Source organism: Gorilla gorilla, chromosome 10 (genome assembly GCF_029281585.2).
Source record: "Gorilla gorilla gorilla isolate KB3781 chromosome 10, NHGRI_mGorGor1-v2.1_pri, whole genome shotgun sequence".
Lineage (NCBI taxonomy): Eukaryota > Metazoa > Chordata > Mammalia > Primates > Hominidae > Gorilla > Gorilla gorilla.
Window position 1 is genome coordinate 128,767,628 of NC_073234.2, and position 20,549 is coordinate 128,788,176.

General features: G+C 52.1%; 1 protein-coding gene across 1 annotated transcript in view; it reads left to right on the forward strand.

Annotated features, from left to right (window-relative positions):
- The window catches only part of PLBD2 (phospholipase B domain containing 2), a 32,885-nt gene extending 12,365 nt beyond the window's left edge, over positions 1 to 20,520 (forward strand). Inside the window, exons 3-12 of the mRNA XM_055359191.2 lie at positions 1,770 to 1,928; positions 3,611 to 3,711; positions 3,930 to 4,144; positions 9,889 to 9,986; positions 13,216 to 13,376; positions 13,962 to 14,057; positions 14,323 to 14,394; positions 15,880 to 16,032; positions 16,687 to 16,849; positions 17,401 to 20,520. Coding sequence (XP_055215166.1) covers positions 1,770 to 1,928; positions 3,611 to 3,711; positions 3,930 to 4,144; positions 9,889 to 9,986; positions 13,216 to 13,376; positions 13,962 to 14,057; positions 14,323 to 14,394; positions 15,880 to 16,032; positions 16,687 to 16,849; positions 17,401 to 17,568 — 1,386 coding nt within the window. The 3' untranslated portion in view covers positions 17,569 to 20,520. The remainder of the gene's footprint in view (positions 1 to 1,769; positions 1,929 to 3,610; positions 3,712 to 3,929; positions 4,145 to 9,888; positions 9,987 to 13,215; positions 13,377 to 13,961; positions 14,058 to 14,322; positions 14,395 to 15,879; positions 16,033 to 16,686; positions 16,850 to 17,400) is intronic.
- The last annotated feature ends 29 nt before the right edge of the window (positions 20,521 to 20,549 follow it).

A 20,549-nucleotide genomic window follows, 5' to 3' on the forward strand; every position in this document is an offset into this window, starting at 1 on the left:
ACTGACTTTTCCATTGATGGCCTAACCAGTGGCCCAAAGGCAGAGCACCTGCCTGTAATCCCAGGATGTTGGGAGGCTGAGGAGGGAGGACTGCTTGAGCTCAGGAGTTGGAGGCTGCAGTGAGCTAGGATTGTACCACTGTACTCCAGCCTTGTGATAGAATGAGACCTTGTCTCAAAAAAATGAAACAAAACAAAACCACACAAAAAACAAAACAAGAAGTAGGCGAGGCTGTGGAGTGACAGCTGTCTCCTGTGATGCAGATGGAGGCATGCATTGGGTCAACAAGTTGACATCAACTTGTGGAGTTGAACCTGCATGTGCCTTAGGGTCCAGCAGCCCTGCTACTTGGGTGTATACCTTAGAGGTGACCCACGGACGTGCACAAGGTGCTCAAAGCAGTCCCAAAGTGGGAGTCCTTAAAACACCATGGGCAGGTGAATGGCTGACCAGGTGGAGGTGCACAGTGCAGCATGACAGAGCAGTGGAAATGGGTGAATCTGAGATGCCTGGAGGCGAGGGGGAAGAGCACATCACAGAGGACAGCATCCAGTGGGACACCCTTTTATAAAACTCACGCTGCTCCTTCTGACACCCAGTCGCAGTTGTGGGTGGCCCTCTGGGACCTTAGTGTCTGGGGAAGTGGTCAGATGCTGGGCCAGGGCTGTTGTGGGTGCTCAGTGGTGAATGAGACACGGTTCAGTCTTTCAAGGGGCTCACGGCCTGCTGGGGACACTGAGGCAAGGCCACAAGTGGCTCTCATGTCAGGAATCCCAGGCCCATGTGCCAGGCACTTTGCCCACAATGTCTCACCGAGCCTCCACCCTAAACCCCGGAGGGAAGCATGTGCACCTCCCCTGGATGGATGGGCAGGCTTGGGCCCAGAGAGGTGAAGCTACTTTCACAAGGTCAGCCAACCAGTCCACAGAGGAGGGACCATTCAACCTCAGCTCTGTCTAACCCACGTTTTGCTCCTAACTAGTGTGCCCTGCTGCCTCCCCCTCCAGCCTGTGGGCTTCTTGTGGGTGGTAATATGTCTTGTCCCCAGCTGTGTCCCCTGATCCCAGCCCACAACCTGGTATAGGACAGGCAGTGGGGAAATGCTGTGGAAGTCATGGAGGCCTGCATGGAGGAGGTGGTGTCTTAGTGGGCCTTGAAGGATGAACAGGATTTGGATGTGTTTCAGTGAGAAGGTGATGGATTAGCAGTCATGAAGCCATCAATCCTGAGGCAGTGAGTGCTGCCACTCACTCACGGGGATGACCAGGCTACGTGGTCTTTTGTCCCCCAGCAGGCGAGCCTGGACTCATGCAGGTGGCATCTCGGTGGGAAGTGCAGAGGGCCTCATGAAGTCTGGGTGAAACTGGCACGGCATTATCTTGCCCAGTGGAATCAGCAGGGGTATTCTGTTTTGTTCCCTGCTGTGTCCTCAGTGCTTAAAAAGGAACATAATAGGTGCTCAAAAAAAAACCATTCATGGATTGACTAACTGAACACACATATAGATTGGGGTCCCCAGTAGCAGAGGTGGTGCCATCAGTTATAGGCTTTGCAGGCGAAAGGCTCTCAGGGCAACTTCCAGGGGCCTGGGGTCCCTATCCGAGGCAGAGCTGGGCAGGGAGAGGAGCCTCCAGGGAGAGGACAGCATGAGCAAGGACTCAGGTGGCCACACCCGCAGCCTCCGCTCTGGGGCAGCCTGGGTGGGAGGCTCTCAGGGAAGAGAGCACCCCAGCTGCCCGCCCTTGCCTCGCCCGCCGCCTACCCCACAGCTCATCTACATGCACTGGATGAACACGGTGGTGAATTACTGCGGCCCCTTCGAGTATGAAGTCGGCTACTGCGAGAGGCTGAAGAGCTTCCTGGAGGCCAACCTAGAGTGGATGCAGGAAGAGATGGAGTCAAACCCAGACTCAGCTTACTGGCACCAGGTGAGTCCGGCTGCCACGCTTGGTGGGAGGGGGCTTCCAGCTGGCCAGCCGTCTTGTCCCCTGTTGTCCTGGCCAGCCTTGTGGCATGTCCAGCTGCCCAACCGCCTCTGTTTCCATCATCATCTCCATCCCTCCTAGCCGACCTGCCACTCATCCATCTGCCCAGTCTCCATCTGTCCACTTGCTGGAACTCCAGCCATCCATCCTAGCCTACCTACTGTTAAATAATGACCAAAAACAAATAGTCAATTGTTAGCATGGTGTTTTGCTTGTGTACATATGGTGTTTTGCTTGCATACAAGGGAGGTTGCTTGGTAGATTGATTACATTGGATGCAAGTAAAGACAGTATGAGAAAGAGGGGAAGGGGAAAACCAGAAAATCCCAGAAAGTCTGGACACAGTGAATTTTGTTTTCCTTTCCTTGAGTGAGCTGCTGATCAGCTGGCAGCTAACGGAGAGGCCCAGGCAGGCGCTCTGCCTTTGGGCCACTGGCTAGGCCATCATTGGAAAAGTCAGTTATTTATGGATTCTCCGGAAAATGTCACGTGTTTACTGTGAGGTACACACGGCAGGCTGTCTCTGTAAAGTGGCCATCAATGCCTGTTAGCATGTCTGCCTAGCCTAGGCCAGGTTTGCACCATTTTCCTCTGTAGAACTTCTCACTGTTCACCCACCCACTTACTCACACCCTAAGACAGACTCTTCTACCACCAACCCATCTACTTGTCCATTCCATACATCCACCACCCATCCATCCACCCATCCATGCATCCATGCATCCATCCATCCATCCATCCACCCACCCACCCACCCACTCACCCATCTACCTATCCATCTATTCACTCACTCATCCATCCATTCATTTACCCACGCATTTACCCACCCATCCATCCATCCTCCATCCACCCATCCTTCCACCCACCCACCCACTCACTCGTCTACGTATCTATCCATTCACTCACTCATCCATCCATCCATCCATCCATTTACCCACCCATTCATCTATCCATTCACGCACCCATCCATCCATCATCCATCCATCCACCCATACATACATACATCCACCCACCCACCCACTCATCCACCCATCCATTCACCTCCCACCCATCCATACATACTGTCAACCCACTCACCCACCCATACATACATACATCCACCCACCCATCCATCCATCCAACAACCCACCCATCCATCTTGCAGATGCTTTCTAAGTGCCCAGTGTGCCTGCCCAAGGCCCCATGAGGGACACACTGATGATACTTTATGGCTATAGGATGTTGAGGCAAAACGATGACAATGGGGAGAAGTCAGATGCATGAGACAGGTGCCTGAGGCAGCAATACAGTCAGTACTGAACTCAGAACAGGAGCAGTTGGCAAGAGGCCAGGCCAGGCTGGGAGGCGTCCTAGAAGAGATGGCTTTTGAACTAGGCTCTTAAGTGGGGCTGATTTGGGGTTAACACAGGGCAGAGACAGAGAGTTAATTCATTGAAAGCAGGAGAGTGCTCAGCATGGAGGGGTGGGTGGTAGTTTGGGGGAGTCAAGGCTGGCTGGAGTCTGGAGGGTACCCCCGGGCCTCCTGCCCTGTCTGAACCCCCAGGCCAGAGCCCCTCCCGTTGAAGGAGAAGGTGTGAGCCTGGAGGAGAGGCCTCACCCTCCCTCTGCCCCCGCCCCCTCCCCAGGTGCGGCTGACCCTCCTGCAGCTGAAAGGCCTGGAGGACAGCTACGAAGGCCGTGTGAGCTTCCCAGCTGGGAAGTTCACCATCAAACCCTTGGGGTTCCTGTAAGTGCCACCCCCAGAGTGAACAGGGTGGGAAGAAGGGCCACACACTCATAGTCGGACAGACCTGGGTTCCAGCATCAACCCTGCCACTTCCTGGCTCTGTGGCCTCGGAACAGTCAGCTGACCTTCCAGAGCCTCAGCTTTCTCCTCTGCAAAATGAGTACATAACAGCACTCACAGCAGGCGTGGTAACCCTCTGGTGCCCTGGCCCTCCTCAGCCTGCTGCAGCTCTCTGGGGATCTGGAAGACCTGGAGCTGGCCCTGAACAAGACCAAGATCAAACCTTCTCTGGGCTCCGGCTCCTGTTCCGCCCTCATCAAGCTGCTCCCTGGCCAGAGTGACCTCCTGGTTGCCCACAACACCTGGAACAACTACCAGTACATGCTGCGTGTCATCAAGAAGTACTGGCTCCAGTTCCGGGAAGGCCCCCGGGGTAGGTGGGTGTGGATGTGTCTGGGGGATGAGCAAGTGGGTGGGCACACACGTGGGGAGTGGTCCTAGGAGGTTTGGGCCTTGGAAACCCTCCCAACACATGGAGTCACTGCAGGGGTATTCCAAGAGTTCATTTTGGTTTTGTTTTTTAATTTTTGAGTTGGGGTCTTGCAGTTGGGCAACAGCCCAGGCTGGAGTGCAGTGGCACAGTCATGGCTCACTGTAGCCTTGACTTCCCAGGCTCAGATTATCCTCCTGCCTCAGCCTCCCAAGTATCTGGAACTACAAATGTGTACCACCACACTCAGCTAATTTGTTTATTTTTTTATTTTTAAGAGATGGAGTCTCACTATGTTGCCCAGGCTTGTCTCAAACTCCTGGGCTCAAGGATCCTCCTGACTTGGCCTCCCAAAGTGCTGTGATTACTTATGTGAGCCACCACGCCTAGCCAGTTCATCTTGTTTTACATGTTTATTGCCTTTTTTATTTTACCTATTGCTGCTTAACCAGTTACCCCAAAATTTAAAACAACAACAGCTTAAATAACCGCTATTTATTTTTTGCTCCTGCCTCAATGGGTCAGCTAGGTGGTTTTGGTTTTCTGGGCTGGACCAGGCTGATCTTGGCTAGGCTCACTGATGCATCAGCAGTCCGCTGGCAGGTCAGCTGGGGTGGGATGGCTGGACTGGGATGGCCTCTTCTCCTGTCTGGGGTTGATTGTCAGCCAGGGTGATGGGGACAGCTGGGCTATGTGGTCTTTCATCATCAGCAGGTGAGCACAGGCCTGTTCATGTAGCACTGGGGCAGGATATGGTAAAGGCCTCTTGAGACCTTGGTGAAACTGACACAGCATTCTTTTCTTTTTATTTTGAGACAGAATCTTGCTCTGGTGCCCAGGCTGGAGTGCAGTGGCATGATCTCAGCTCACTGCAACCTCTGCCTCCCGGGTTTGGGCAATTCTCCTGCCTCAGCCTCTCGAGTAGCTGGGACTACAGGCGTGCATCACCATGCCCAGCTAATTTTTGTATTTTTAGTAGAGACAGGGTTTTCCCATATTGGCCAGGCTGGTCTTGAACTCCTGACCTCAAGTGATCTGCCCACTTTGGCCTCTTAAAGTGCTTGGATTACAGGTGTGAGCCACCGCACCTGGCTTGACACGGCATTTTTTTTTTTTTTTTTTTTGAGACAGAGTCTTGTTCTGTTGCCTAGGCTAGAGTGCAGTGGCACAATCTCAGCTCACTGTGACCTCTGCCTCCTGGGTTCAAGTGATTCTCCTGCCTCAGCCTCCCAAGTAGCTGGGATTATAGGCGCGCACCACTGTGTCTGGCTAATTTTTGTATTTTTAATAGAGATGGGGTTTTGCCATGTTGGCCAGGCTGGTCTTGAACTCCTGACCTCAGGTGATACAGCCGCCTTGGCCTCCCAAAGTACTGGGATTAAAGGTGTGAGCCACCGCACCTGGCTGACACAGCATTCTTTATCCAAATCAAGTCAGATGGCCAGCCCAGGCTCAAGAGATGGGAGAATAGGCTCCACCATTTGCTATGAGGAACTGCAGAGTCACATCACATATGGCTTGGATGCAGGCATGGGAAGAATTAGAGCTATTTTTGCAAACAACCAATTGCAAGGATTGCATGAATACATTCTTCCTGTCAAATGTGAAAACTGGCTGGGCACGGTGGCCCATCCCTGTAATCCCAGCGCCTTGGGAATTCGAAGCAGGAGGATTGCTTGAGCCCAGGAGGTTGAGGCTGCAGTGAACAGTGATCACGCCATGACACCCCAGCCTGGGTGACAGTGCAAGACCTTGTCTCTAATAAAGAAAAAAACAGTTTTACAGTCAAGGCCAAAGTCCTCCATAGTGCCACATCCTTCATCCCAGGCCCCAGCATCAGCCCCAGGGATACCACTGCCAAATGTTTGCAGTACCTCCTTCTTGGCCAAATGTAAAAACCTGATGGGACCAGGAGCTGGTGAGGATGTGGGGAAGTGTCCAGCCTTATTCATTGCTAATGGGAGTATGCGTTGACACAGCTACTTTTAAGAGGAATCCAGCTGGCATCTAATAAAATTCAAAATCTGTCACTCCAGTGATCCGGCAATTCTCTGACTCCAATCTGTCCCTAGAGAAACATTTCAGCTTCTGCATGGGGAGTGTGTATAAGCAAGTCTGCTGTCACAGTGGTTTGGTAACAACCTAATGTCCATTCATTGAAATTTAAGTAAACTCTAAATTGACATTTATACAGGAAATCGTATACACTGTAAGTGTACAACTTGAATTTCTTGCATGTGGAACACACCTTCGTATAGCATCCATCTGGAGAAACAGAACATTCCCAGCCCCTAGAAGCTTCCCTCGTATCCCTTTCCAGGCACACCCCCACCCCAGCATCATCTCTATCCTGATTTCTGTTTTTTGTTTGTTTGTTTGTTTTGTTTTTAAACAGTCTTGCTCTGTCACCCAGACTAGAGGGCAGTAGTGCAATCTCGGCTCACTGCAACCTCTGCTTCCTAGGTTCAAGTGACTCTTCTGCCTCAGCCTCCTGAGTAGCTGGGATTACAGGCACACACCACCACACCCAGCTAATTTTTGTATTTTCCGTAGAAATGGGGTTTCGCCATGTTGGCCAGGCTGGTCTTGAACACCTGACCTCAAGTGATCCAACCGCCTGTCCTGATTTCTCACAGAATAGGTTAGGTTTGCCTGGTTTTGAATGTCATATGAATGGAATCATGTAGTGTGTGCTCATTTGTTCTGCATGTCTGTGAGATTCATCTGTATTACTGTGTGTAGCTGTAGATCTATCATTCTCATTGCTATATATCCATTAAAATTTTAATAGCTTTTAAAAACATACTGTATAAGTCATACAGGTATGTTATAGAACACTGGAGAATCCACCAAAACACTCTCACAATGAAAATCACTCGAACACTCCACAACCCAAAAGAGAACATTTCTGTGAACGTTTGGTTATGTTTTCTCCTAAACTTTAAAAAATGTACCTTGCCTGGGCACAATGGCTTATGCCTGTAAACCCGGCACTTTGGGAGGCCAAGGCAGGTGGAACACTTGAGGTCAGGAGTTCGAGACTGGCCAACATGGTGAAACCCCATCTCTACTAAAAATACAAAAACTAGCTGGGCGTGGTGGCGCACACCTGTAATCCCAGCTACTCAGGAGGCTGAGGCCCCAGAATTGCTTGAACTGCGAAGGCAGAGGTTGCAGTGAGCCAAGATGGTGCCACTGTACTCCAACCTAGGCAACAGAGTAGGCCTCTGTCTCAAAAAAAAAAAAAAAAATTTTCCAAGGGTGGGCTTCATGCATGGAATGGGGTGCTATACCCATCATTGTAGTATTATACAGAATAGTTTCACTGCTCTAAAATGTTTGCTTTCTGAGTTTTTTAAAAATCATAATTAAGATTATGCTGCATGAATTATTTGCGACTTCCTTCTTTTGCCCACTAGGCTGCCTTGGAGAGTTGCCAGTACTGCCATGTTTGGTCCACTATGCATTTTGTTTTTCAAATTACTTATTTTGAGACAGGGTCTCACTGTGTTGCCCAGGCTGGTCACAAACTTCTAGCCTCAGGTGATCCTCCTGCCTCAGCCTCCCAAAGCACTGGGATTTCAGGTGTGAGCCTCTGCGCTGGGTCCCACTATGCCTTTTTCCTTTTCTTTTTTTTTTTTTTCTTTGAGACAGAGTCTCACTCTGTTGCCCAGGCTGGAGTGCAGTGGCACAATCTCGGCTCACTTCAACCTCCGCCTCCCAGGTTCAAGCAATTCTCCCACTTCAGCCTCCTGAGTAGCTGGGACTACGGGCATGCACCCCCAACCTGGCTAATTTTGTATTTTTAGTAGAGATGGGGTTTCACCATGTTGGTAAGGCTGGTCTCAAACTCCTGGCCTCCTGACCTTGGCCTTCCAAAGTGCTGGGATTACAGGCGTGAGCCACTGTGTGCGGCCTACTGGTCCCTTTGTTTTAAAGTGCAAAGACTTAATGTGGAAGAGATAATTCAGGCCAGACGCGGTGGCTCATGCCTATAATTCCAGCACTTTGGGAGGCCGAGGCTGGTGGATCACTTGAGGTCAGAGTTCGAGACCAGCCTGGCCAACGTGGTAAAACCCTGTCTCTACTAAAAATACAAAAATTAGCTAGACATGGTGGTAAATGCCTGTAGTTGCAGTTACTCGGGAGGCTGAGGCAAGAGAATCACTTGAACCTGGGAGGCAGAGGTTGCAGTGAGCCGAGATGCCCCCACTGCACTCTAGCCTGGGCAACAGAGCAAGACTCTGTCTCAAAAAAAAAAAAAAAACACACAAAGGATAATTCAGAGAGCTACACCCAGAACTCTGGAGCACTGGAGGGAAGAGGTCTGGGTAGAATCCCTGCTCAGCCATTTAACTGTTTGGCCTCTGCTAAGTTACTTAGCCTTTCTGAGTCTCAGATTGCCTTATCTGCAAAGTGCAGATGATAATTCCCTGCCTCCATGCAGGGCGGGTATAAGGAGTCAATTTACAAGATCACAGGGGTAATGAGCTTCCAGCGTAAGCGTGAGGTCACAGTAGCCCTGCCGCAGACAGTGCATAAAACCAGACTAGCACTTGTCAAGGGATGGGTTTCAAGTAGAAGGAGTTCTAGGGTAGGGGTGAGGGTACCTGCCGGGGGTGGGCCTGTAATCCCAGCTACTCGGGAGGCTGAGGCAGGAGAAGCGCTTACAACTGGGAGGCGGAGGTTGCAGTGAGCTGAGATCGCCGCACTGCACTCCAGCCTGGGCAACAAGAGCGAAACTCTGTCTCAAAAAAAAAAAATGTCCAGTGAACAAAATATTTATCTGTTTGTCTATCTATCTGAGTATATATATTTAACACATACACACATACCCACGCACACACAGAGTTGTCCCTTGGTGTTGGGGAGGGGGTTGACTCCAGGAGCCCCTGTGGAAGCCCAGGTCTCTTCTATAATACGGCCGACTGTTTACCTATAACATATACATATCCTCCCATATCCTATAATCATCTCTAGATTACTTATAAGACCTAATACAATGCTATGTTAATAGTTGTTATACTGTATTTTAAAAATTTGTTTTATCTTTTAGTGTTATTTCTTTTATTTATTTATTTATTTATTTATTTTTTTGAGATGGAGTCTCTATCTGTCGCCCAGGCTGGAGTGCAGTGGCGCGATCTCGGCTCACTGCAAGCTCTGCCTCCCAGGTTCACGCCATTCTCCTGACCCAGCCTCCCAAGTAGCTGGGACTACAGGCGCCCGCCACCACGCCTGGCTCATTTTTTGTATTTTTAGTAGAGACGGGTTTCACCGTGTTAGCCAGGATGGTCTCGATCTCCTGACCTCGTGATCCGCCTGCCTTGGCCTCCCAAAGTGCAGGGATTACAGGTGTGAGCCACTGCACCCAGCTGTGTTGTTTCTTTTTAATCATGTTTTTTCCCCAGTATTTTTGGTCCCCAGTCGATTGAATCCAAGGATGTGGAACTCACGGACATGGAGGGCCAACTATATAAGTTTTGCTGCTAGCTTTTATTTTTACTTGCACGCATATGCACTTTTCTATGCCCAATGACCTCATTTGCTAAATGACAGAAAGGACACAGTGGGGGCTTCCTCGGAGGCCTGCCTGTGCCCCTGTGCCTGTGTCTTGTTAGGTAGGGTGCAGGAGCCTCCACCTGGGCCTGTCTGACCAGCATCCCTGGCTCGCTCTGCCCGCACAGGTGACTACCCACTGGTTCCTGGCAACAAGCTGGTCTTCTCCTCCTACCCCGGCACCATATTCTCCTGCGACGACTTCTACATCCTAGGCAGCGGGCTGGTGAGTCCCTTTCTCATGTCTCCTCTGTTCCTGGGGTGTTCGTCACACGGCGGCTCTGAGCTGGCAGGATTGATTCCTGCAGCAAGTGGGGACCAGGCTGCAGCCCAGTGCTGGGTGCCATGTAGGAGCCAGGGGTGCAGTGGAGGACGAGGTGGACGCTGCCCCACCTGCCATTCAGAGCCCAGACTCGCCCTTCCCCTGCTCTGGGGACTTGGACCACCACAAGGGCGTGTTTAAACGTAGACCCCCAGGCCCCGCACAGGGCCTCCAAAACCTGCAGATGGCCTGGGACTCTGCATGTAACCCTGGTTGTCAGGAAAGGCTGGACTTGGGGATGTTTGGGACTATCCCTGACCTCAGTGACCTCACTTGTTTTTGTGTATTCAGGATAACTGTGCCCCCCCACCCCCACATCCCCACTGCTTCCCTCTCCTCCTGCCTCCCTCTTGCTTTCCTCAGAGCCCCTCTGACCTGACCAGGTTTGCTGAATAGAGGCTGTTTACAGTGTGTTGTTTTCATCTTTTTTCCTGGCTGCAGTCCAGACTTGTTTAGAAATCTGTCCCTGGCACCCCTCGCTGAGAAAGTGAACCCTTTGATCTCCAGGGCAACGAGACAGAGGAGAAAAAACATCACTCTAAAAAACACCCTTAGCGCAGAGAACGCCAGCTCCCTGCGGGGACGGGAGGGTTGGGGACTCTTCTTCTTGTCTGATCCTTGCTTTTTTCTGAGTGTGCAACGAGGCAAGAGAGGGCCAGGCGGTGGGTGAGGGAACCCCCATGCTGTGGCCCAGGTGGGGAAGGGGACTGAGGCAGCTGGGGAGGGACACATGAAATGGTTCCACCTGGTTACCAGGAAAGGGTCTGGGCAGGAAACTTCCCTTCCATCAGGGTCCCTAACTGTTTTTGTGCCATAAACACCTTGGGCAGTCCAGGAGGCTGTTGGCCCTCTTCTCAGAATAGTGTTTTAACTTTTATTATTTATTTATTTTTTTAATAGAGATAGGGTCTCTCTCTGTCACTCAGGTTGGAATGCAGTGGTGTGATCGTGGCTCCCTGCAACCTCCCACCTCCTGGGTTCAGGCGATCCTCCCGCCTCAGCCTCCTGAGTAGCTGGGACTATAGGCACATGCCACCATGCTCAGCTAATTTTTAAATTTCTTGTAGAAATGAGGTCTCACTATATTTCCCAGGCCAGTCTCAAACTCCTGGGTTGAAGGGATCCTCCTACTTCAGCTTCTGAAAATGCTGGGATTATAGGTGTGAGCCACTGTGCCTGGCAGATTAGTGTTTTTAGACACATAAACCAAAATGTATAGGATTATGGAGGAAACCAGTTATAGTGAAATATGGTTATCAAAATATAAGTAAACTTTTAGTATATATGTGCTGCTTTATTAACACACTGAATAATAAGATCCAGCAGCAGGTGTGATAAATACCATAAGTTAGAAGAAGCAAGGTGCATGAATGATACTTTAAGGTATGTACAGCCTTGTAACTGATGGAAAAACATCTGTGATTTATGACAGTGACAGTCCCAGTGACTGCTAATACCACTGTGGTGTGTCACGTTAACAGTGGAAAGAAATACCAAATTTCAGGATTTTTCTTTTTTTCAGAGATAGGATCTCACACTGTCATGCAGGCCTGAGTGCAGTGGCATGATCACAGCTCGCTGCAGCCTCTATCACCTCAGCCTCAAGCGATCCTCCCATCTCAGCCTCCCAAGTAACTGGGACTATAGGCGCCTGCCACCATGCCTAGCTAATTTTTTTATTTTTTGTAGAGACAGGTTTTGCCATGTTGCCCAGGCTGGTCTTGACCTCCTGGGCTCAAGCAATCTGACCCCCTTGGCCTCCCAAAGTGCTGAGCCACTGTGTCCAGCCTTTTTTTTCCTCTTTAAAGAGAAAAAAAAAAATCACATTTATGGATACGGCTATCTTTTAGCTGTTCTCAGCTTTTTGGTGATGGTGGTGGTGGTGGTTTGTGTGTGTGTGTGTGTGTGTTTTTTTTTTTTTTTTTTAGATAGGCTCTCTCTCTGTTGCCCAGGCTGGAGTGCAGTGGCACGATCTCAGCTCACTGCAACCTTCGCTTCCAGGGTTCAAGTGATTCTCATGCTTCAGCCTCCGAATAGCTGGGATTACATGAGTTTTGTTTGGTTTGGCTTTTAACTCACAAGAACTAAGCTTTACTTTTCAAATATGCTGAAGGCAGCCAAGGGTTCCAGGAGGAAATGGAGAAGGGAGAGGAGGCAATCGGAGGCAGCGGTGGGCATCCTGCCTGCCCCTAGGCTGGAGGGAGACTGAGGGCCTCTCCTGTTATAAGGCCTCCTAGTCCTCTGACTGCTGCATCTGCCAGGCTGACAGCCTCAGGCCTGCAACTTTTCCTGCAGAACTGTGGGAAAGGGGTGGGAATGGGAGGTTGCCCAGCTTGGTGAGGGAGTGGGTTCATGGGAGCGGCTCTTTGGGCCTCTCAGGGGCTGTTCACCAGGACAAAGCTAGATGCATGATCCCAAATCCTCCTCCGTGCTTGTCCAAGGAACTGGTGGGGAACATGTGCCTCAACTGGATATGAGTTTTTATTTTTATTTATTTCTTCTTTTGTTACCCAGGCTGAAGTGCAGTGGCATGATCTGGGCTCACTGCAACCTCTGTCTCCTGGGTTCAAGTGATTCTCCGGCCTCAGCCTCTCCAGTAGCTGGGATTACAGGTGTATGCCACCACACCTGGCTAATTTTTGTATTTTTAGTAGAGACAGGGTTTTACCGTGTTGGCCAGGCTGGTCTGGAACTCCTGACCTCAGGTGATCCACCTACCTTGGCCTCCCAAAGTGTGAGCCACCATGCCCGGCAGATTAAGTAAGTATTTAACACATGTAATCTCAGCACTTTGGGAGGCGGAGGTGGGCGGATCACTTGAGGTCAGGAGTTAGACCAGCCTAGCCAACATGGAGAAACCCTGCCTCTACTAAAAATACAAAAGTTAGCCAGGTGTGGGTGGGGGCACGTGCCTGTAATCCTAGTTACTAGGGAGGCTGAAGCACGAAAATTGCTTGAACTTGGGAGGCGGAGGTTGTAGTGGGCTGAGATTACACCACTGCACTCCAGCCTGGGCAAGAGTGAGACTCTATCTCAAAAAAAAAAAAAAATTTTGGAGCCATGACTGATGAAGTACTGCCACTTGGTGGCAGCATGCCTAGGCTGTGCAGCAGCCCCCTTGACCTTCCCACAGGTAACACTGGAGACCACCATTGGCAACAAGAACCCAGCCCTGTGGAAGTATGTGCGGCCCAGGGGCTGTGTGCTGGAGTGGGTACGCAACATCGTGGCCAACCGCCTGGCCTCGGATGGGGCCACCTGGGCAGACATCTTCAAGAGGTTCAACAGTGGCACGTGAGTGGGCTTCTGGCCCTGTGGCTTCCCCTGCACCAAGAGATAGACCAACCTTCCCTTTAACACTCACACTCCTGGGGACCAGATGTGGCATCCGGGCCACACACCCCACGCCCTCCTTTGTTTCATACATGGGGAGACTGAGGCTAGGGAAGGAAAGGATTTGCCCCTCCCCTGCAGGCTCCTCAGCCTAGGAAGGGGTGCCTTGGTGGCAGTACAGGAAGAGCACTTGGAACCTGAAGACTCTCAAGGGGACAGTGGGGAGGGCTGTTTGAGGAGGTGGACGTGGGTGGGTGGCAGGGCCTGTGAGCCAGAGACACTGGAACTGGGCAGTGCAGATCTTACAGCGTCCGGCAGAGGAGCTGACCTAGGGAGCCATAGAATATTCTGGAACAGTCAAGCAGCATGACGAGAGAGGGGTTTGTGGATATCTGGTCATGCTGCAGTGTCAGGGTGTCAGTTGAATGGCCGGACAACCCCAGGCCCACTTCCTGTAATTCCTAGCTGAGTGGGACACTGCAGGGTGGGGAAAGCTGGGGAGGTGGCTCCAGGCTCTGTTCAGTCCTCCCTTCCCCTGCCCGGCAGGTATAACAACCAGTGGATGATCGTGGACTACAAGGCGTTCATCCCGGGTGGGCCCAGCCCCGGGAGCCGGGTGCTCACCATCCTGGAGCAGATCCCGTGCGTACCCTGGGAGGGAGGGGTGGAGGCTCGGGGCAGAGGGGACTGCCAGGATGAAGGCCCAGAGCCGTGCTGGCACTGTGCAGGAAGTGAACGATCTCAGGAGGGTGTGGCTGGAAGAGAATGTGTCCCTGGTGGGGGCTGAAGTTCAGGACTTAATCTATCCTCCAGGCAATGGGGAGCCATCGGGGCTCCCCGAGCAGGGCAGTGCCCATGGGAGCCCCTTTTCTGATCACCTCCACCCCATCTCTCTTCTCGGTCTCAGCGGCATGGTGGTGGTGGCTGACAAGACCTCGGAGCTCTACCAGAAGACCTACTGGGCCAGCTACAACATACCGTGCGTGCCTTCTCACTCCGCTCCCCGTCACCCTCCAGGGCATCCACCTCACTCCTTGCCCAGCTCCTTCCTAGGCAATATTTTAAAACCCCCAGAACGAAGAATCCCAGCCTACCCCCTTTTCTGGCCAGGAGAGCCCAGACAGTTTGGCAGTGTAGTTGCATGGCTTAAGTCAGCATCCATGTGACCTCTGGTTCTAACACCCAGAGCAGGGTGGTGTGGGGTGGCCAGGCTCAGGGACTGGCCCCTGCCAGGGTCTCTGACTGGATCTGCCTTACTGGGCTGTACAGCTGTCACCTCCTGAGGCTCACTTACTTTACCTGCATTTTCTCATTTGACTCTTAAAACTGCCACATGTGGTCACTAGAGTTCCTGTTCCCATCTCACAGATGATGAAACTGAGGCCCTGAGAAAGTACCTCACTTTCCCAAGCTTCCCCTGTTGGCGAATGGTGAAGGCAGGATTTGTTTTTTGTTTTTTGTTTTGAGACAGAATCTTGCCCTGTCACCCAGGCTGGAGTGCAATGGTGGAATCTCAGCTCACTGCAGCCTCCGCCTCCTGGGCTCAAGTGATTCTCCTGCCTCAGCCTCCTGAGTAGCTGGGATTACAGGCGCCAGCCACCATCCTTGGCTAATTTTTCTATTTTCAGTAGAGACAGGGTTTCACCATGTTGGCCAGTCTAATCTCAAACTCCTGACCTCAAGTGATCCGCCTGCCTTGGCTTCCCAAAGTGCTGGGATTATAGGCATAAGTCACCACACCCGGACTGAAGGCAGGATTTGATGCCATGCCTTTTGGGCCCCAGAGCCCAAGCTTGGCCACCCCACCAAGCCACCCCCCAGCACAAATGGAAGACATTATTGTTATCCCGAATGTTATAGTTGGTTTTGTTGTTGTTGTTGTTTGTTTGTTTGTTTTTAGAGACAGAGTCTCGCTCTGTCACCCAGGCTGGAGTGCAATGGTGCGATCTCAGCTTGCTGCAACCTCTGCTTCCCGGGTTCAAGCGATTCTTGTGCCTCAGCCTCTCGAGTAGCTGGGATTACAGGCATGTGCCACCACGCCGGCTAATTTCTTTTTTTTTTTTTTGAGACGGAGTCTCGCTGTGTCGCCCAGGTTGGAGTGCAATGGCTTGATCTCGGCTCACTGAAACCTCCACCTTCCAGGTTCAAGTGAGTACATGCCTCAGCCTCCCGAGTAGCTGGGATTACAGGCACACACCACCGCGCCCGGCTAATTTTTGTATTTTTAGTGGAGACAGGGTTTCACCATGTTGGCCAGGCTAGTCTCAAACTCCTGAGCTCAGGTGATCTGCCCGCCTCGGCCTCCCAAAGTATTGGGATTACAGGCGTGAGCCACTGCACCCAGCCTGAATGTCGTAGTTGTAAGTAATAATGTCCTGGTGTGACTGCCCCTCCCCTCCCTGGCCACAGCCTTGGCTGAGTGAGGCCAGTGGGGGTCATGGGTGACCATCCTTGTCCCCGGCAGTTCCTTCGAGACTGTGTTCAATGCCAGTGGGCTGCAGGCCCTAGTGGCCCAGTATGGGGACTGGTTTTCTTATGACGGGAGCCCCCGGGCCCAGATCTTCCGGCGGAACCAGTCACTGGTACAAGACATGGACTCCATGGTCAGGCTGATGAGGTAGGTGCCGGTTGGGTGGTGGGTTGGGGAGAGGGAGGCCGCAGGAACACAGAACTTCCTGTGCGCTTTTTGTACCAACTCATTCAAACTTTGCTGCCAGCCCCAGAGGGCCAGCAGGGGGTGGTCAGATGTTGGACACCAGTGCAGCAGCTCGGTGGCCGCGCTCCCCTTGGGCCCTGTCACTGTCCTCATAGCTAAGGGGAGGATGCTAGACATCTGTTGAGTGACCTGTACTGCTAGGCACTATGCTTGCTACCAGGAGCAACAGGTAGAAAACCTGTGCCCCACTGTCCTGTCTCTTGGGCGGTGCAGAAATCCATCAAGTTCTTGCACTGGTGTCAATGTGTAAAGATGGCTGTGTTCCAAGAGAGGCTATCCAGGAACAAACGGGTGCCTCACCTGGCTGGGGCGGTGGCATGGAGGCCTTCCCTGAGGATGAGTGCCTGGGCAGAGAGCTGAATAATGAAGGCAGAGTGACTTAGATGTGGGGGTCTGGGCCCCAGGCAGAGGAACTGTCGGGGGTAACTTGCGGTGGGAGGGGCTCATCAAGTTGAAGGCTGGCAGCTGTTAACGGGGCTGCCTGTGAGGATTTTGGCCCCCGTCTTAGCCTCTCCTTCCTGGGATGACTGATGTTCCCTCCTTTTCCCCATCCAGGTACAATGACTTCCTCCATGACCCCCTGTCACTGTGCAAAGCCTGCGACCCCCAGCCCAATGGGGAGAATGCTATCTCCGCCCGCTCCGACCTCAACCCGGCCAATGGCTCCTACCCCTTCCAGGCCCTGCGTCAGCGCTCCCATGGGGGTATCGATGTGAAGGTGCTGCCTCCTCCCTAGGGCCTGAGCTGTGGGTGGGGGAAGTCACCATCACCAGCTTGGGGGAGGGGACAGGTTGGGGCAAAGCTGATGGCGGGGCAGGAATCACAGTCGGAATTGGGCTGTGGTTGGGGTCACAGTAAAGGTGACAGTATGGGCTGGGCATGGTGGCTCATGCCTGTAATCCCAGCACTTTGGGAGGCCCAGGTGGGCAGATCACTTGAGGTAAGGAGTTTGAGACCAGCCTGGCCAACATGGTGAAAACCCATCTCTACTAATAATACGAAAATTAGCTAGGCGTGGTGGCGGGCGTCTGTAATCCCAGCTACTCAGGAGGCTGATGCATGAGAATTGCTTGAACCCAGGAGGCAGAGGTTGCAGTGAGCCGAGATCACGTCACTGCACTCCAACCTGGGTGACAGAGCAGAGACTCAAAAAAAACAAAGTGACAGTTCAGAATTGGGCTCTGGGGTCAAGGTCAGGGTGGGAGGCTGGGTGCCTGGATTGGGGCAGGCCAGGACCCCTGCTCAGCTGCGGCTCTGCCCTGTCCCCAGGTGACCAGCATGTCACTGGCCAGGATCCTGAGCCTGCTGGCAGCCAGCGGTCCCACGTGGGACCAGGTGCCCCCGTTCCAGTGGAGCACCTCGCCCTTCAGCGGCCTGCTGCACATGGGCCAGCCAGACCTCTGGAAGTTCGCGCCTGTCAAGGTTTCATGGGACTGAAGTTCTGTCCCTGCTCTGCTGCTTTCGCCCCTGCTGACCCTCGGCAGGGTCACCCCCGTCCCAAGGCCACCGGACTTCCAACTCCAGCCCCTTCTGGGGGCTTTGTTCTCTGATCTGGGGTCTGAGTCATCTCCTCCTAGAGTGGGTCACGAACCTGATGGGGCTCAGAACTGACCCCCTCTCTCCCCCGAGGTGGGTGGGCACCGTGGCGTCTCTTCTGCCCTGCCCTAAATCTCTCACTCTCTGTTTCTGTCTATTTCCTACTGCTGCTCTCTCAATCTCATTCCCACCTCTGGGGCCCCTTCCTTGTGCTTCTCCTTCCTGAGGGCTTGGGAAGGTCCTGGGGTCAGACTCTGGGGCTCCCATGGGGTGGGAGGAGCCTGTTCCAGCACCCTTCTCCCAGCTGCATTCCCACGGGTGGCCCTGGAGCTGGTGAGCTTTGTCTGGGCGTTGTCTTCGGCTGGCATTGCTCCTCCCAGCTCTGGCCCCTCTGCTCCCTCAGGAAGCAGTCCCCTCGTCTCCCTTTCTGGGCAGCTTCCTTGAGGACAGAAACTTGAAAACAAATACAAACCAAAGTTTCTGGCCATCTGTGGCTGGAGGGTTCTGAATGTCCTCTCTCCATGTCAGGCAGAGGGTCAGCCCCCACACTTCTGCCTCAGGCTCCACCCCACCCCACCCCAGGCCTGCCCCTCACCTCAGGGCCATACCCACAGCGCCCTGATGGAGGAACCAGACCGCAGGCTGTGCCACCATTAAACAAGAGTGGCTGTGGCCCCATGCTGTGCTTCTTGGGGTGGCAGGGAAGGTGGGGTCAGCGCCTTTTCTCCTCTCAGGTTTGGGTTCTGCGCCATCTCCCATGCAGCCTCCTGTGCAGCCCTCTGTCTGTCCTTCTGTCCATTCATTCATCTGCCAACATACTCACCCATCATCCATCTGCACAGCCTTCCACCCACCCATCCGTCTTCCATCCATCCATCCATCCATCTACCTATCCATTTATCATCCATCCACTCACCCATCCAACCACCCATCCAACCATTCAGCCATCTCCATCTGTCCATTTTCTTTCTTTCTTCTTCCTTTTTTTTTGTTTTTGTTTTTTCTGAGTGGGAGTTTCACTCTATTGCCCAGGCTGGAGTGCAGTGGCACAATCTCTGCTCACTGCAACCTCTGCTTCCCGGGTTCAAGCGATTCTCCTGCCTTAGCTTCCCGAGTAGCTGGGGTTACAGGCATGAGCCACCATGCCTGGCTAATTTTGTATTTTTAGTAGAGACAGGGTTTCACCATGTTGGCCAGGCTGGTCTCGAACTCCTGGCCTCAAGTGATCTGCCCGTCTCGGCCTCCCAAAGTGCTTGGATTACAGATGTGAGCCCCCGCACCTGGCCTCATTTGTCCATTTTCCATCCACTTACCCACCCACCCATTTACTCATCCAGCCACTGACTCATCCATCCACCTATGAGATCAGACAGGGAGGGATCCTTTTTCGTATTGGTCTGTATACCACAGCATGGCTTACGAAGTTCTTATCTATCTATCACCCATCCACCCACCCCCATTTATCTACCCACCCATTCATCCACCCACCCATCCAACTACCTATCCATTCATCCATCCACCCATCTGCCAACCCATCCATCCATCCACCCACCCACTCACCTATCCACCCATCCACCTACCTATTTGTCACCCATCCACCCATCCATCCATCCAATCACCCATCCAACCATCAATCCAACCATTTTCATCTGTTCATTTTCCATCCATCTACCCGTCCACCCATTCACTCCTCCATCCACCTACCTATCCATTTATCACCCATTTACCCATCCATCCATCCTTCCAACCATTTATCCACCCATCCAACCATTTCCATCTGTTTTTCCATCCATCTACCCATCCACCCATTCACTCATCCATCCACCTTCCTATCCATTTATCATCCATCCACCCACTCACCCATCCATCCAACCTTCCAACCATTTATCCACCCATCCAACTATTTCCATCTGTTCATTTTCCACCCATTTACCCATCCACTAATTCACTCATCCATCCACCTACCTATCCATTTATCATCCATCTACCCACTCACCCATCCATCCATCCTTCCAACCATTTATCCACCCATCCAACCATTTCCATCTGTTCATTTCCATCCATCTACCCATCTACCCATTCACTCATCCATCCACCTATCCATTTATCACCCATCTACCCATCCATCCACCCACTCATCCATCCATCCATCCATCCACCCACCCACCCATCCATCCATCTACCTATAAATTTATCACCCGTCCATCCACACACGGATCTGTGCAGATTCATTAATATCCACCCATGCATCCATATTTGTCTATTTTCTATCCATCAGCCATCCATTCATTCCTATCCATCCATCCATCCATCCATCCATCCATCCATCCATCCAGATGTTTATTGAGCACCTGTGTTCTGGGTCCTATTTGGGAGCCTTGTTAACCACCAAGACCTTCCTAAGCCATATTGTGGTATACAGACAGATACAAAAAAAAGGCTGTCTCCCTGTCTGATCTCATGCAGCCTGCCTTGGAGACAAGACTCTCCCAGTGCTGTGTGCTTGGAGAGAGGAAAGCACACAGCCCTGGAGTCAGAGACCTGGGTTTCAATTCTGTCTCCACCTCTTACTAGCTAGCTATGGACTCCTCTCTGAGCCTCGATTACCTCATCTGTGAAATGGGGTAATGGTGTGAGCAGCGTTTCCCTGGGGGATGTGATGCAGCCCACATGGGGCCTCATGCCCTCAGCATCTCTTTATTAGCAAACACTTATTGAACCCCTAGTACATGCCAGGCACTGTTATGAGGTCCCGGGGATACTTTATAACAAAAGGGACAGAAGCGTTCCTGCTCTTGTGAAGTTTACATTGACTAGATAGTAAACAAAATAAATGAAATATGCAGTGTGTCAGTGCTGGTAAACCCGTGGAGAAAATAAAG